Source organism: Castor canadensis, chromosome 11, assembly GCF_047511655.1.
Source record: "Castor canadensis chromosome 11, mCasCan1.hap1v2, whole genome shotgun sequence".
Classification (NCBI taxonomy): domain Eukaryota; kingdom Metazoa; phylum Chordata; class Mammalia; order Rodentia; family Castoridae; genus Castor; species Castor canadensis.
Window position 1 is genome coordinate 59,282,884 of NC_133396.1, and position 14,572 is coordinate 59,297,455.

The 14,572-nt window shown below is 41.3% G+C and overlaps 1 protein-coding gene across 5 annotated transcripts in view; it reads left to right on the forward strand.

Annotated features, from left to right (window-relative positions):
* Window positions 1-14,572, forward strand: part of Myh10 (myosin heavy chain 10) — a 145,225-nt gene that overhangs the window by 83,773 nt on the left and 46,880 nt on the right. For 4 of the 5 annotated variants that reach the window (XM_074046880.1, XM_074046881.1, XM_074046878.1 and 1 more), the window contains 4 exons: window positions 2,782-2,955; window positions 7,723-7,896; window positions 8,155-8,269; window positions 12,568-12,630. In XM_074046880.1, coding sequence (XP_073902981.1) covers window positions 2,782-2,955; window positions 7,723-7,896; window positions 8,155-8,269; window positions 12,568-12,630 — 526 coding nt within the window. The remainder of the gene's footprint in view (window positions 1-2,781; window positions 2,956-7,722; window positions 7,897-8,154; window positions 8,270-12,567; window positions 12,631-14,572) is intronic. The other variant, XM_074046879.1, reaches the window with a different exon arrangement.

Below are 14,572 nucleotides of genomic sequence, written 5' to 3' on the forward strand. Positions count from 1 at the left end.
TGAGGAGACCAGGGTGGCAGACCAGGGGCAGAGGAGGGTGACTTGATGTGGATGTCGGAGGGAGAAGTGTGGTGGGATGGTGGTCTGTGTATTGCAAACACAACCCCAGAGTTTGACGGTTGGATTGAATACATTGCATTGGGCTCTGACTATATTTTCCCAAACACTTATTCACCATCAAGATAACAGAGGCTTATGATCACATACTTGCTGTAGATTTGCAGAGAAGTTGGTAAAATTTTGTTGTCCTAAAAATGTGTATCTTTGTAGAGCTACAGATATAAGTCATAAATAAAATAGTTTATCTTTGTGGATTACATAGAATATTAAACACTTCTTGTGATCAGTGTGTTACTTTAGGCACTATGGGTATCACCTAGTTTTACAGCAAACCTCTTTAAAATGCTGTGTCTGTCCTCATAAAAACTGAACTCTCACTGACAGTAAGTAGTTTTGATCACTGAGCTGGCCCCTGCCACTCTAAGGGATTGCCTTGTAAAAGATTGATTTGTTAATAACTTCAGAAATCTTGAAAAGTAGCTAAGCACAAGATGCATTTTTTAAAAATCTGTTTTTCAGTTGCACTGAAATACTACTATATAAACTAGAAAGAAAGACACATACCCCCATTTCCAACTGCAACCAAAAGAGCTAGGATATCTAAAAATAAATTTAAGAAGATTTAGATTAAGGTAACTTACGATGTTACTGCAAAAAGCAAAAGAACAATGAAGAGACATACCCTGTTTTCAGTTAGTAAATTTAGCATTGTAAAGGTGTAAATCTCCCCAAACTTTATCTACACGTTGAATGTACTTGTTTAAAATCTCTTAGAAGGAATTTTGAAGGAGAGAGGAGACTAACAACCTTCTTCTAAAATTAATTTGAAACATAAAGTTATAAAAAAACAAAGAATAGACACTAAAATTGTGGAAAAGAAGAATTAAAAGACAAAGCATATTATAAAGAAGTGTGGTTTAAACATGAATATACAGACAGAAATATATGCAGATGCAAAAAATACAGTTCTTTTGCCAATATTACTTGTCATGAGGAAAGAATGGAAAAAGTCTTTGGATGTCCACCATTCAGAAACTCAATTAATTCTGTTATATCCATACAGTGAATACTGCACACTCATATAATGAATGACATATACTGATATAGAAAACTCTAAGATACATTGTTTTCTTGGGGTGCTGGAGACTGAACCCACAGCCTTACTCAAGCAGGCAAGTGCTCTACCATTGAGCTACATCCCCAGGACTTCAGGATTGTTAAGGGTTTTTTTTGTTGTTATTGTTGGGTTTTTTGTTTTGTTTTTTTAATCTAGGTCATACACACACACTTTTGTGAGTGCATAGACTATTTCCAGAAGGATTACAAGAAATAGGTGATAGTGGTTAACTACAGGGAGAACAAGTCAGGGATTGAGGTGAGATTGACTTCTCAGTGCAAATCTTTATACATTCTGGATTTTATACCATGTATCATCAATTCAGAAACCAAGCGCCTTGGGCTGGGGATGTAGTTCAGTGGTAGAGTATATGCTTGGTGTATACAAGACCATTGGTTCAAGTCCTCGCCCCACAAAATTTTGTTGATAAATCAATTATATTACAATATGATTGGTAGCTTAAATATGAAAGACAAGTCAAAATTCATGGTTTTTTTTTTAATCCCTTACTTGTAGTCCAGGCTAAACAGAGCAATAAGATGTCATATCCTAAGGCAAAGCAACAAATCCACTTACAGACATGAATAAGCAACATAAGGCAGTGTAAAACTTGTCCTATGTGCTGCTTAGTGGAAATAAGCATCAAGCCGTGCTCACTGCCTCTGCCCTCGTCACGTGACCGTGTTCTAGAACAGTGAGCACAGCACCTCCATGTGCTCCGGAAGATTGGAGTGACTTTTCCAGGTCATAAATGTATTCCTAGGAGATTGTTTGAATCCTCTCTAATTGAAAGTCACATTTTATAATGAAAGAGGTTATTTATAGGCACGTGCTACTTGTGTGAACAGCACAGATGCATAAAAGGGCTGTGCACTTACAGTATATAGGATGATTACTTAAGAAAATTAGACCTTTTAGTTCATCCATCCGTCCATTCATCCACTCAGAAACACAGTAGAAAAATGGGCAGAGTTCACAGACAGAAATGGCTGCTCAGGTTCACTTCATGAAAGCTGTGCAGTGTCACCTTTGACATGAGCAAAGGCCAGACATCCGATAGAGAAGGGCGTGCATAGAAAAGCCACCCGGAGCCTCACGCTTGCCAAGCACATTCTGTCAGGCACAGCTGAGCTGAGCTCCTAGCAACAATGGCCTGAAGGGTGGACAATTCTTAGTTGAGTTTTTCTTATCTTACTCTGGAACCTGTGGCCTCAGTGACAAGTACTCTGTAGATCCCTCACTTCCTATGCTTCCAGCCTTCCCAGGCTTTGGCACATATACTTCTTCATTTCTGTTTCTTAGCAATTCACTAATAAGAACTGAGAGGTTTCATTTGTAGTGCATTCAGTTTGAATTTCTCCTTTCTGAAGCTCAGCAATGTTGTGTGGCCATCTATTGTTATATTTCTCAGAAAGGCTGTGGAGGTAAGAAAGTGATTGAGAGAGAATGCTCCCTTGGTCCAGTCACTATCATTAGATAAAATCAATTATGTCATTGATACCTAATGAATAATTTTTAATGAACTTTTGGAGTAACTAGACGGCTAATTGTTCCATCTTCCCTGCCTCCCCATGTATGGGCAATGGCTCTTTCAACACCTGCAGCTGAACTCCTTCGAGCAGCTGTGCATCAACTATACCAACGAGAAGCTGCAGCAGCTCTTCAACCACACCATGTTCGTGCTGGAGCAGGAGGAGTACCAGCGTGAGGGCATCGAGTGGAACTTCATCGACTTTGGCCTGGACCTGCAGCCCTGCATCGACCTCATCGAGAGGCCAGTGAGTTGGTTGCCTCACTGTCTGGCTCCCCATTCCTGTTCATACAGAGCCAAGAGTTTTGTTCTTGGCATAATCTGAGAGGGGCAGAATTCCTAATTAGTCTTATCAGTATTAAAATAATATTCTAAAGTAAATTGTCTAGAAAGGTGATGCTCTGATAAAATATCCATTTAAAACAACCCCCCTCTCCCACCTACCCTGCCCTCCCCCCCGGCCTTCCCGGCAGTTTTGTTCTACCTTCAGATGATGTGCTCTGGTCCTCACAGACGGCAGAGACCACTGCGGTAGTAGCACTGATATGTACCTGTCAAAGGTGTGGCCCCCACCGATGTACTTCCTAGGTAATACAGAGACACTTGTTTAGATGAGAGCAAGACATGCTGCATAAGTCCGTTTTTGAAATAACCAGAGTTTGACCTTGTAAGTACAAATAATGTTTTGATTTTTGGTAGACTTTTTATTTGAAGACCCAGGTTTTGGGGGTTCTTTTGTCAGATGTATTTTTCGTGGCAATCTTAGAAAGCATTGGAAATCGTTTCCTTACTGGTTTACTGTTACATAAGAGTACATCAAATGATGCACAGCCCTTCCCTTTTGAAATCCCACTCCTTGTGATCTTAAATAAATAGTGACTTGGCTATGTATTCCCTGGCAGTTAGCTTTTGCTCACTCAAGCATTAGCGTCACTTATTTTATTTTAGCATCTGCCAAAATACAGGAAAAACAAAAGCAAAAGTAAACTTTGCTATCCTTTTGCTGCTTTTGTGGTGCTTGGGATGGAACCTAGGGCCTCACTCATCGACACCTTTACTTTTCATAAAGTTCTAGCACTTGGTAGGTGTTATGCCAGCAGCTCGGATGTCTCTCCCAGGAGGTCCAGTGGTCTGGTGAAGCAGTCATTTTCCTTGTTCTGCAGCCATTTGTGATCTGTGTTTTTGGAGGTAGCGGGGGTATGGTGTCTAAAGATTTTGGATGGCATAGTCCCTCAGTTCGAGGGGTGGCACATTGGGAAGAGTAAGAACCCAAAAGACATTCACCCCATTAGACATGCAGTTGTAGCACATTGAGTTTAGGGAACACAGCAGATGGTTTTCATTTGACTCAAACATAGGAATTCATCTTACCTTTCAAGGCCCTGTAGCTTCGTGGTTAGAGCAGAAGTCTAATCACCTGTAGGTAGGCACCTGTGTACCATGCAGCATCACTTGAAGGTAGTATTGCAGCATATTTGTAACTTCTAGTTAACTTTCATCTGTACGTAAGCATAGGAATACATTTCATTGCAACTTATCCACCCCCAAAAAAAAAAAACTTGTTTGGAGAGTTACGTTAATAAGGGAATGGAATATTTCACTTTAGTACCGTTGATGACCATATGAAAAATTGTTTGGGGTGCTCATTTATATGTGTCTCTATGACACTGGAAGTCCTATTTCTTTCTTTATTTTGGTGGGACTGGGGTTTGAACTCAGGGTTTCACAAAAGTTCTACATTTTACCACGGGAGTGCTTATGTACTTGCACTTACACTTCTTATGGAGGAAAGTGCAAAAAGCTTGCTAAGTCAATCTCCTTGTAGGAAGAATTGTTCCAAAACACTTCTAATTGGAAGCCCTCTTACCAAAAAATATCTTTAGAAGATTTTTAAATCTGATGATTTGGTGACTCATGAGTCTTACAAATGTGCATTCTCCTTAGTGCTACTTAATTGCATTTCTTTTGCTTTATCTCAAGGACAAAATCTAATTACTGTTTTTCATATTTTTCTCCATTTTACTCTAAAAGTGAGAGTGATAATGAAACATAATTAAACATTTCAACCTCACTGATTAACTCATAGCAAAAGTAAGTGGGCAGAGAGGATTTGATGTTTACGTTTCAGTTACTTTGCAGATATATTAAGTACAAATATTGTTGGGTTAGGATAAGATTGAGAAAGTGAGAGTTTAGTAAATCCTGGGTTATATTCTAGAAATGCAGGTTGGGAAGCCAGGGGATACAGAAGAATCTGGAACATGGTTCAGGTCCTCAAGGACCAGTAGGTCTTGAAACCAGAGAACAGAACAGAACAGAGCATAGTGGTAGCTCCATGGGTTCCATGGCACCAGCTCTCAGTGATGCTCTATGAATCTAGAAAAGACAAAAGCCACAGTCGCTGGCTGTGGTGCAGAAAGCTTCATGAGTGCGAATGTCAGGCAGGAGAAAGAGCCCCAAGGGGCAGGATCTGATGGACAGCAGTTGGCGGGTGAACCACACATTGGAAATGCTGTTTTAGGAAAGTTACTTGTCAGCGTGTTCAGAAAGTACTGGAATGGGTAAGATAGGACATTTACAGTAACGATTATGCCTAGACACTTCTGAGCAGTGAGTAGTTAATTAATTTCTTCTTCTTTCCCTTCCCTCCTTTGCCTCCCTTCATCTACCGCCCATACTCCTTATACTGGCACTTCCCCTAAAACTTTAAAATATACGTTTATTCCCTGGCTGAGTTGTCCTCATTTAAAGGAATGGCAGCTCAGAAAGGGGGGGGAAGGAATTCAAGGTCTAATGCTGACTCTTTACCTCAACTTTAGGATTATTCCAACTATCCATAGAAATATGAAATATGATTTTTTTAAAAAACAAAAATATAAACCCTACAAGAATTCCTTGATCAGGAATCTAACAATAGCGAGTGGAATGATGTTCCCTAATGGTTTCATTGATATTCCTTTCAAAATAGAGAGTGAAGACAATATTTTCTAGAGGGAAATACCTTTAAAAGTGTTTTCTAGTGGCACCTGCCTGTCCTGTGCCAGGCTCACCTCATCTCTTAGAAGCCCAGCCCCTGCCTGGTTTGGGCATGGGAAGAGGCAAGCCTGTGAGCATCTCAGTTTAAAAACATTTTGCCTGAAAAAGTACATTTTTATGTGTACAAGTGTAATTACATTATACAGAAACGCAGCTCCTAAGTGTACAGCTCTTTAGAAATACCCAATTAAAAGAAGTGGTGCTAGAGAATCACTGAAGGATAAAGTGGAAAAAATAATGAGACTTGATAATGGATATTCGTGCTGTCACTGAGTCACTTAGAAGAAATTAAATCATGTTTGGAATCCTGTGTCAGCATTTAGGATATTTTCAGTAAAGGGGATTACAAATGTAAAAATCGTGGTAAGAACACGGATGTTTCAGTTACCGTAACCCTAATATGAGCTGCATTTCTCAGCACCACCTGATTGGGCTACGTCAAATTATCTGTCACTCTGAGCCCTGCTCCACTAGGACTGTCTAACCCTGGTCAGCTCCAATTATCATCTTATTTTAGCTGATCTGACACCACGAAAGTTCTTTCAGGCCAAGGAGTTATGATGAGGGGCTCACTGAAGAAGGCTTTTCTCAGGTTCTTCCTACTGGATGGCAGTTAACTCTCATCTTTCCACATTACTGCATTGTTTCATTTGCATTTAACTATAACTTACTTTTAAGGTAGTATTTGTATATATAGCTAGCACTTCACCAGTAAATTAAAACCTGTTGAGTTGAAGAAATCTGATTCTGAAGGGTTTTATTTATTTATTTATTTATTTATTTATTTTAGCTGGACTGGGGTTTGAACTCTGGGTTTCATGCTTGCAAAGCAGGCACTCTACCACTTGAGCTACAGTTCCTGTCCATTCTGCTGTGGTTATATTGGAGATGGATGTCTCACAAACTATTTGGCCTGGCCTCTAACTGCAGTCCTCTGAGCCTCTTGCACCTGGCTGAAGTTTTATTTAAAAAGCTGATTTTTTTTCAGGTGTGCCCTGGAATTGGTGCAGGGTCAGTCTTGGGTCACACACTTGCCTTATTTGCAATGTAGTAATGACTAAAACCACTACATAGTAGACTATTACTGTCTAAGTATTTCATTCAGAAAACAAATCATGCCAAAGACTGACAAGATGTGGGCCTTTTATGTTTTTAATCAAGATGTAATTGATATTCCATAAAACTTACCCTTTATGGCTATAATTCAGTGGTTTTTTAGTATAGTCATAAAATTATGCAACCATCACCATTATCTAATTCCACATTTTCATAAACGCTCTGCCCCCCCAAAAAAAAACTCTCATACCCGTTAGCCACTCCCCACTCCCCACTCCCCTTCCTCCAGCCCCTGTTACCAGTTCATCTACTTTCTGTCTCTGGATTCACCAAGGCCTTATGTCAATGAACTCATAATTGAGTGACATAAAATGAGCTCTCAAATATTTGTTAAAATAAATACATAATGTGATTGATGAATATTTTATCACCTGCTTAAATATTTTACCAGGTGTGAAATGATACATTTACTTAATCATCACCAAAACAAAAATTTTAATTGCTTAGGATATAAAGTGTCAAGCAAGCAGTTAGCTGAGGTTTTATAATAGTTTATCCAGCCAGACATTGAACATAAACGTTAAGCTCCATCTCTCCATGCCCCACCCTCCTTCACTTATTCCTGTCTGGCTTCTTTTATTTGATGCTTTTGGTAACATCAAATACTTGGAATCAGTTTCCTTCCATGTTCATATTTAAAGTTTACTGGACAAATTTACTCATTTTCTTGCCAGTACTTGGCAGTTAGAGAACTCTGTGTTTGAATTTTAAACTTGTTATGGTTTGTACTTTACTTTGCATTGTAGCAATAGGTTTTCCATAGGCCTTCCTCAAACTCTAAGTACTTTGGAAATTATGCTGTCAAACCCAATGGTATTAGTGACACACAGGCCTCGTCAGTTCTTTGTGCGTCTTATTCTAGGCTAACCCTCCTGGTGTGCTGGCCCTTCTGGACGAAGAGTGCTGGTTCCCCAAAGCCACAGATAAAACCTTTGTTGAAAAACTGGTTCAAGAGCAAGGTTCTCACTCCAAATTTCAGAAGCCACGGCAACTGAAAGACAAAGCTGACTTCTGCATTATACACTATGCAGGGAAGGTAAGGGTCCTTGTGTTAAGGAAGCAGGTAACAGTTGCTGTATTTGTGATTTCCTGCATTTTGTGAAGGGGTATCAATAACAATGATAAACATTTCTAGATGCTTAAATACAGTGTGTGTTATAAATGTCTTGCCTTCGACATAGTCCATTTTTTGGCTTGTTCCCTGAAAGTTTTTGATCAAGGCTTAAGGTGTTTTTGCTTTTGTGTTTGGTTTTGTGTTCTCCATTCCACCACGCTTGGCTTTGGTGTGGGATAGGTGGACTATAAGGCGGACGAGTGGCTTATGAAGAACATGGATCCTCTGAATGACAATGTGGCCACGCTTCTGCATCAGTCATCAGACAGATTCGTAGCTGAGCTCTGGAAGGATGGTAAGAGTGTATTTATGCTTGTAGTTAAATGTGGCAGGAATCTGCTAGAGTTACAGCTTATTTATGGTTCTTTTACACATGTATGTATGTGTATATATACATATATTATATATTGTTTTTTATTTCTTTTTTTTTTTTTACTTTAAAAATCTTCCTTTCACTAGAGCAGGGCTGCCATTGTATCAGAAGTTACCCATTTAAAGAATACTTGGGTTAAGAAATGAATAACAAGACATCCAGCCTCTGGGACAGATGATGTCTTGAAGCTCAGAGTCCTAAGGAGCCACGCAGTGCCTCGGGCTCCCCAGTGACCGTTCAGTTATAAACTAAGAGCACAGAGCCACAAAACCCAAGATGTTCTGCACATGCCTTTTCCCTGGAGTTGTGTATGGGTCTGCCAAGTTGCATCCTCCATCACAGCTGCCCCCTCTACGTGCACATGTGCACGCACACAGTGACTGGCGAATAAACTCTCTAGTACCCTGCCCAGAGATCAATTGCTTCTATTTCCATTAGGCCTGGTAGTTCTTTGTGTATCATACGTCAGGGGAGATTTTTGGTGATGTTTAGCATAGACTAGATTTTACTAGTAGCAGAAAAGCAAAATGCCTGTGTGCCTTTGTATAAAGAAGGAACGCATCTTCTCCTAAAGCTTAGCTCATGCTGCTACACTTCATCCTGGGTCTGTTCCACCTCTGCTTGGCCTCAGCCACATCATAGGACCTTACCCCTAGAACTATCTCTGCCTAGGCCTGGACCTTGAGGCCAGACCTATTTTGTAACTGGCTCCTTGCTGCTTTCTCTGTAGCATCTCAAGATCAAATAGTCAAGTTGTCTTCTCAGAAGTAGAGGGAAGAAAACAAAATTCAGAAAAGAAAGGGGTTAGGACAGTTAGACCAGAAGAAAACAATAGAGAGAAACGAACACAGAGAAAGTGAGCAGGGGAGAGTAACCGTGTACATCAGGGCATGTACGTGAGGGAGGGGGTACGCCATATGCATGATGTGTCCTGGAAGATACTTCCCTGAGACCACACACAAAGGGGGTTTGGGGAAAGGTTAGCTTCCCAACAAGTAAAACAGAAGCTTTTCATCTTTGTACCTTTAAATGAGAGTATTCAACTGGTTGTGGAGTGCACAGTGTCACTATAGTGACCTAGTCAGTTAAGGACAGAAAAGAGCCTGGGCCTCATATAGACTGCAGGATCTTCAAAGTATAGCTTCTCCAGACCATGTGGCTGGGACTTGTCATGGGATCATAGAAACTGGACCCAAAGCAAGGAACCAGGACTAAGCTCAGGTCATCACAGGGTCCCCAGTGGTAGAAGTACCAGCATTGGTAAGTCGGTGTTGTAGGCAAGAGCTGTCTCACAAAGGAAGAGGGGCAATACTGCAGGTAATAAATACTTGCATCCCCTTAGGGCCGATTCAGTTGTGACTAGTGGGCACTCAGCCCTTCCTCCTGGCACTGTGTCCAGGTCTGAAATACAGTGAAGGTGGGGAGATAGGCACAAACTGTTGAGTGCCAGAGGTATCTGTGGTCAGTGCCATGTGAATGATACACAGTGAGATTTTAGGGATATGCAACAAGAGGGAGCCACTACCCTTTTCCTGGGATGTCAAAATAAAATGTCCCAAAGGAGGATGCCATTTTCTCATCCTTAAAGGATAATAATGATTTATTAATTAAAGGTGAAAGCTAGCACTTACTGAATGCCACGCAGTGTTTTCAGCACTAATTTATGGGCATTTACATCCTGGCTACACCTTCAACTCATCAGGACTGAGATTTTAGAGGGGACCTTGTTGTAGAATGGGGGCAGATATAGAGTGCTCCAGAATGGAAGTGGGAAGCCAGCACTCAAGCAAGTTCATTTTGGCTGGAGAGTAGTACTGGGGCAGAAAGGGTGAGTGAGCAGGAAGTATAACTGGGTGGTGGCTGAGACAAGGCTCAACCCCGAGAGAGCCCTGATAGCCTGGCCCAAGGGGAGTTTGAACTTGGACTTCATTAAATAATGTCAGTAGATGTGTTCACAGTTGGACTTGAAGAAGGAAAATGGGTGGCTTCTTGCATGGCTTAGGGTGAAAGCCCCTGAAAGTGGGGAGTGCAGAAAGGAAGTGATAGGGTGACAGTAAGCCTGAGACGAATGCTGAAGATGCAGGAACAGAGAGAACTGAGTGGGGCTTCCCTATATGGAAGGCTCAGAAACTGTTTTTTCTTTCGAAGAGGAGCAGGTTTTGGGGAACACTGACAGTTTAGTGAAGGAATCAGGTCCTGGGTTCCTGGGTTTACATCCGTGTTCTGGTGTTATGAGCCTCTTTCTTTTCATTCCTGTTCTTATGTTCCTTAACTAAGCCACGTCATAGGAAAGCCCTGCTGAGCACTTGGTCCATTGCATGCCACGTGACAGCTAATCCAGTGCTTCCCACAGCTCTACCTCTGAGGTGGATCTGGACACAGTGCAAGACTACCCTCCACCCACAACTGTCCACGAGCTTGTCATGCAGAGAGGAGGGCGGGTAGACAAAGGCACAGTAGTGGGACCAGGTTCCTCTGTCATAGCTCCCAGCTTCCTGGGCTTCCTCCTTTTCCTTTAGTTCCAGACACTTGAGAGGGCCTTGGCAGCAGTGGGTCATGGTTTTAGTATCATAAGATTTGGCAGGTAGGGGTGAGGTGAAAGGCTGAAATGATGAAGATAAATTACAGATCACAGATCTTACTGGTAGGACCATGTCTGGGGACTCCTTACCTGCATCTCTGATTGCTATTTGATAGACACAAGAAAGCTATTTATTTGGTCACAAACATGCTTGGAGGAAATGCCTGCAGCCTCACTGAGCCCCTTCGACCTTGTTTGCCTGTGCTTAGTCCCAGCTCTGACCTCTCAGATTGCACTGTTTGCCCAGCCTGCACGCAACCCTTCCTTGCTATAAGCCGCAGCTTGAAAGCATAGTGCACTCTTGTCAGAGTAAGGCTAAGAAGTTTTATCTACCCCCCAAGTTTAATTTGGCTCTGCTAGCTTCTGCTCTGGAACAGTGCTGCGTGTTTGCTCTCCTGATAATGTGACTATAAGCAGGAAGTCCCATTGCCTGTCAGCCTAGGTGGACAGCCAGCTAAATCTGAGTGACAGCAGATTTCAGGCTACACACCACAGGAGATGCTGGTCTTTAGGGTGAGGGGCAAGTGGAAAGGCAGTAGCATGTTTTTCCAAGTTTTAGGACTGTGTTTCATGCACAGAGTCAGTGGCAGACACAGAAGTTGGATAGGGTCCTAAGGACTGGAGAATCCTCACTGCTCACTCAGGAAGTTGAGATCTCTTGGCAAAAGGGGAGCTTTTTCCCTCAGCAAAGAAAATAGCCCTGGAAAGACATATAACTTTCCTCTTTCCATAACCACTGAAACGCAAAGGCAGAAGTGAATCCAAGATGCTTGCACATAGCTTGCCTGACAAGGTCCAGTGCCTCGAGCATAGGACATTTTGTGTTAAAGTCCAGTTCGCATTAGGGTTTCACAGAGTTTCCTCAAGGCCAAACCAGAAGAAATCAGAGGTATTGGTGGCAGCCCTGCCCTAGAGATTCATAGTGCCCAACTTTTTGCTAAAGATGTTGTTTTGGGATCTCTACCAGTTGCGCAGCACTTCTGGACGCTTCTTAAGGTTTATATGCAGAAAAAAACCTAAGACTGCATTTTCATGTAAATATGCCTCCTAGGTCATTTCCATACTAATAGTATGATTGATTTCTTAGGATGTGAAGTTATTTTAACATTTTGCTACAACAGAACTTGAGTTTTGTTTTCCTTAATAATAGTTACCAATCTTTTAGTAATTTGTATTTGAAGTAAATTATGTTTCCAAAATCTGTATTAAAATTAAAAACTCACAGCACTATGAATTTTTGACAGTAAAAGTCAATAATATAACTATTTATCCCAGTGTTCTAACTTAATGATAGTCTTGCCCTAACTTACTAGTTGCAAGACAACTCAACTAGTACCTCATTACTCAAAAATGTTACTCTGCACTTACCTGGGGTAATCATTTAACGTCGATGTAATATGATACTCACACCTGGAGTTGAAAATATCCTCTTTTGATGCAGCTTAAATTTATTTTATGAAGAACTTTGTCCAAATGTGCAAATTCTCTAAACAATGTTTGCATGGGATCTGCCCTGGACTGGCTACTTTTGTAGCCCCGTTTCAGGGTTTACTTGTGATGTCAAATGTCTTTCACACTAACTGAAGTGTTTGTGTATTTGCTCTTCTGTTCTCCTGTTTTCACTGTTTCTCTACTTTAGAGATTCAGAATATTCAGAGAGCTTCTTTCTATGACAGTGTTTCTGGTCTTCATGAGCCACCAGGTGAATGTATATAGCCTGTAGATCCTCCAAAACAGAAGGGTTTTAAGGCCACAGGAAAAACGTGGGGGGTGGGGGGTTGGCTGGGGAGGGCAGGGTTCATCGTGGGGTGAGGGGTGGTTTCTGGGTTTCTGTTTTCGTTTTGCTCATAGGCCTGCATGAACCTTCATTTCATGCTCAGTTTTATTATACTTCAAGGCAAGTGTTTGAGTGCATAGAGTTGAATTGCTATTGCCTACACATCGCTTCTTATTTTATGCATAGCACTTACAGCATTGCATATTAAAAGGTATGTCACTACCTTTTTAAATAGTGCCATTTTGATACACAGTCTTCCAAGGGGATTGTTAAGAACTGATCTGCTGAATGACATCTCCTTTGTCTTTGAGTAACCTTCCAATTTTCAACTGGTAAGGAATTCCAAGGAGGAATTTCTTTTTAAGTCACTAACACTTTGTGTACGAAGAATTACGTATTTATGTCAGGCTTGCTAGTCTCATCGTGTTACCGTTGGTTTGGAATTGGGATGCCTGTGTGGTTCTTAGCCTTTTCTTTTGAACTGGAGACACTGAACCTGTCTATAAGGCCTGATATGTGCAACTCAAGACTAAGAGTGGGAATATTGTTAGAATTTATACTTTGAACTTGAAATTGAGCTCTAAATGTTTAAGTTTTGCAGTATGAATCCTTTGCTGTGTTTTAAAATACATCCCAACCATGGATAGAGAGCCCCCAAAAGCCAAATAAGACAAAAATAATCCAGCTTTTCTAATTGTTTAGTAAAATTGGCAAAGTAAAGCCAAATTCGTCTTATAAAAATTCCTTTATGAATTTTGGAACATGATAATGCTGAGATCTAAATCGATCTCAAAAGTTATTTTTTAAAAAATATCAAAAGACTGCCTATTTTAATGCACCTCAAGATTCCTGCCATCAGTTCTAGCTGACGTATTTTCTAAGAAGTCAATTGCAAGCATGCAGGGGGCAAGGGGAAATAGATTATGCCAGAGATAGCAGAAGCCAGAGTGAAACTTCCAAAACTGCAAAGGATAAAGCCTTCACAGTCAGTGGTATTGACCTTGGGGATCCCTGGCGGTGTGAAGTGGACAGGAAAAGGCAGGGATAACTCCAGTTTTCAGCTTATGGTCTGCCTTGGACTTGCGCTTTGTCAAAAGGTTAGTGCTTGGTCTTTTGGACATAATCCCCTAGTAGTGTGCCTTCTTCAGATTAATTCTCTGTCATGCTTTTCGATTTCTAATCGTGAAGAGAATTCCAGACTGTGAGGTCTTTGAGATAAGAGCCCTGAGCCTGTTTTGCTGCCTGTCATTTTCCCAGCTCCTGGTACCCAGAAGGTACACCATGAATAAGTCACCGAAAAAATTGCTGGGTGGGTGGCTGGGTGGCCATGCTACACCCAGTTTTTACACTCAGCAGTTTCACTCCCACCATGACCCTTCCTTCCCCTAAAGCACAGATCTCTTTCCTATGGGACTGTGACCTTTAGGTACACAGACCAGGCATTTTTCTCTACTGGCAGGATCTAGTACTAAGCCACTCTTGGATGATTTCGTTCTTTTAAACAATCAGGGATTAGCTCATTCACCTAACCACACTCTTGCCATTGCACTGGTTCTCTCTCTCTCTCTCTCTATGAGTAGAGTTTGGTTGAGTTCCTCAATTGAACCAAGTAGCAAGAGTCTCAGTTTCTACTTCCCTCAGAAGCCCATCCATTTACCATGGTTAAATATGGTCTGAAGTTCTGTCTGTTAGTTCTATAGCAAAATCCAGTACACATCTGTAGGTCCAAGAGACTCCAGGGAAGGGTGAGAGATCTAAAAATGAAACATGGTGTAGTGGCGTTCCAGCATTTTCTTAGAAAACAATGGATGAAGGAGTTTCTGGGCCAGAAGCTGATAACCTGTCATCGGCTTGCCTGTAGTGAGCA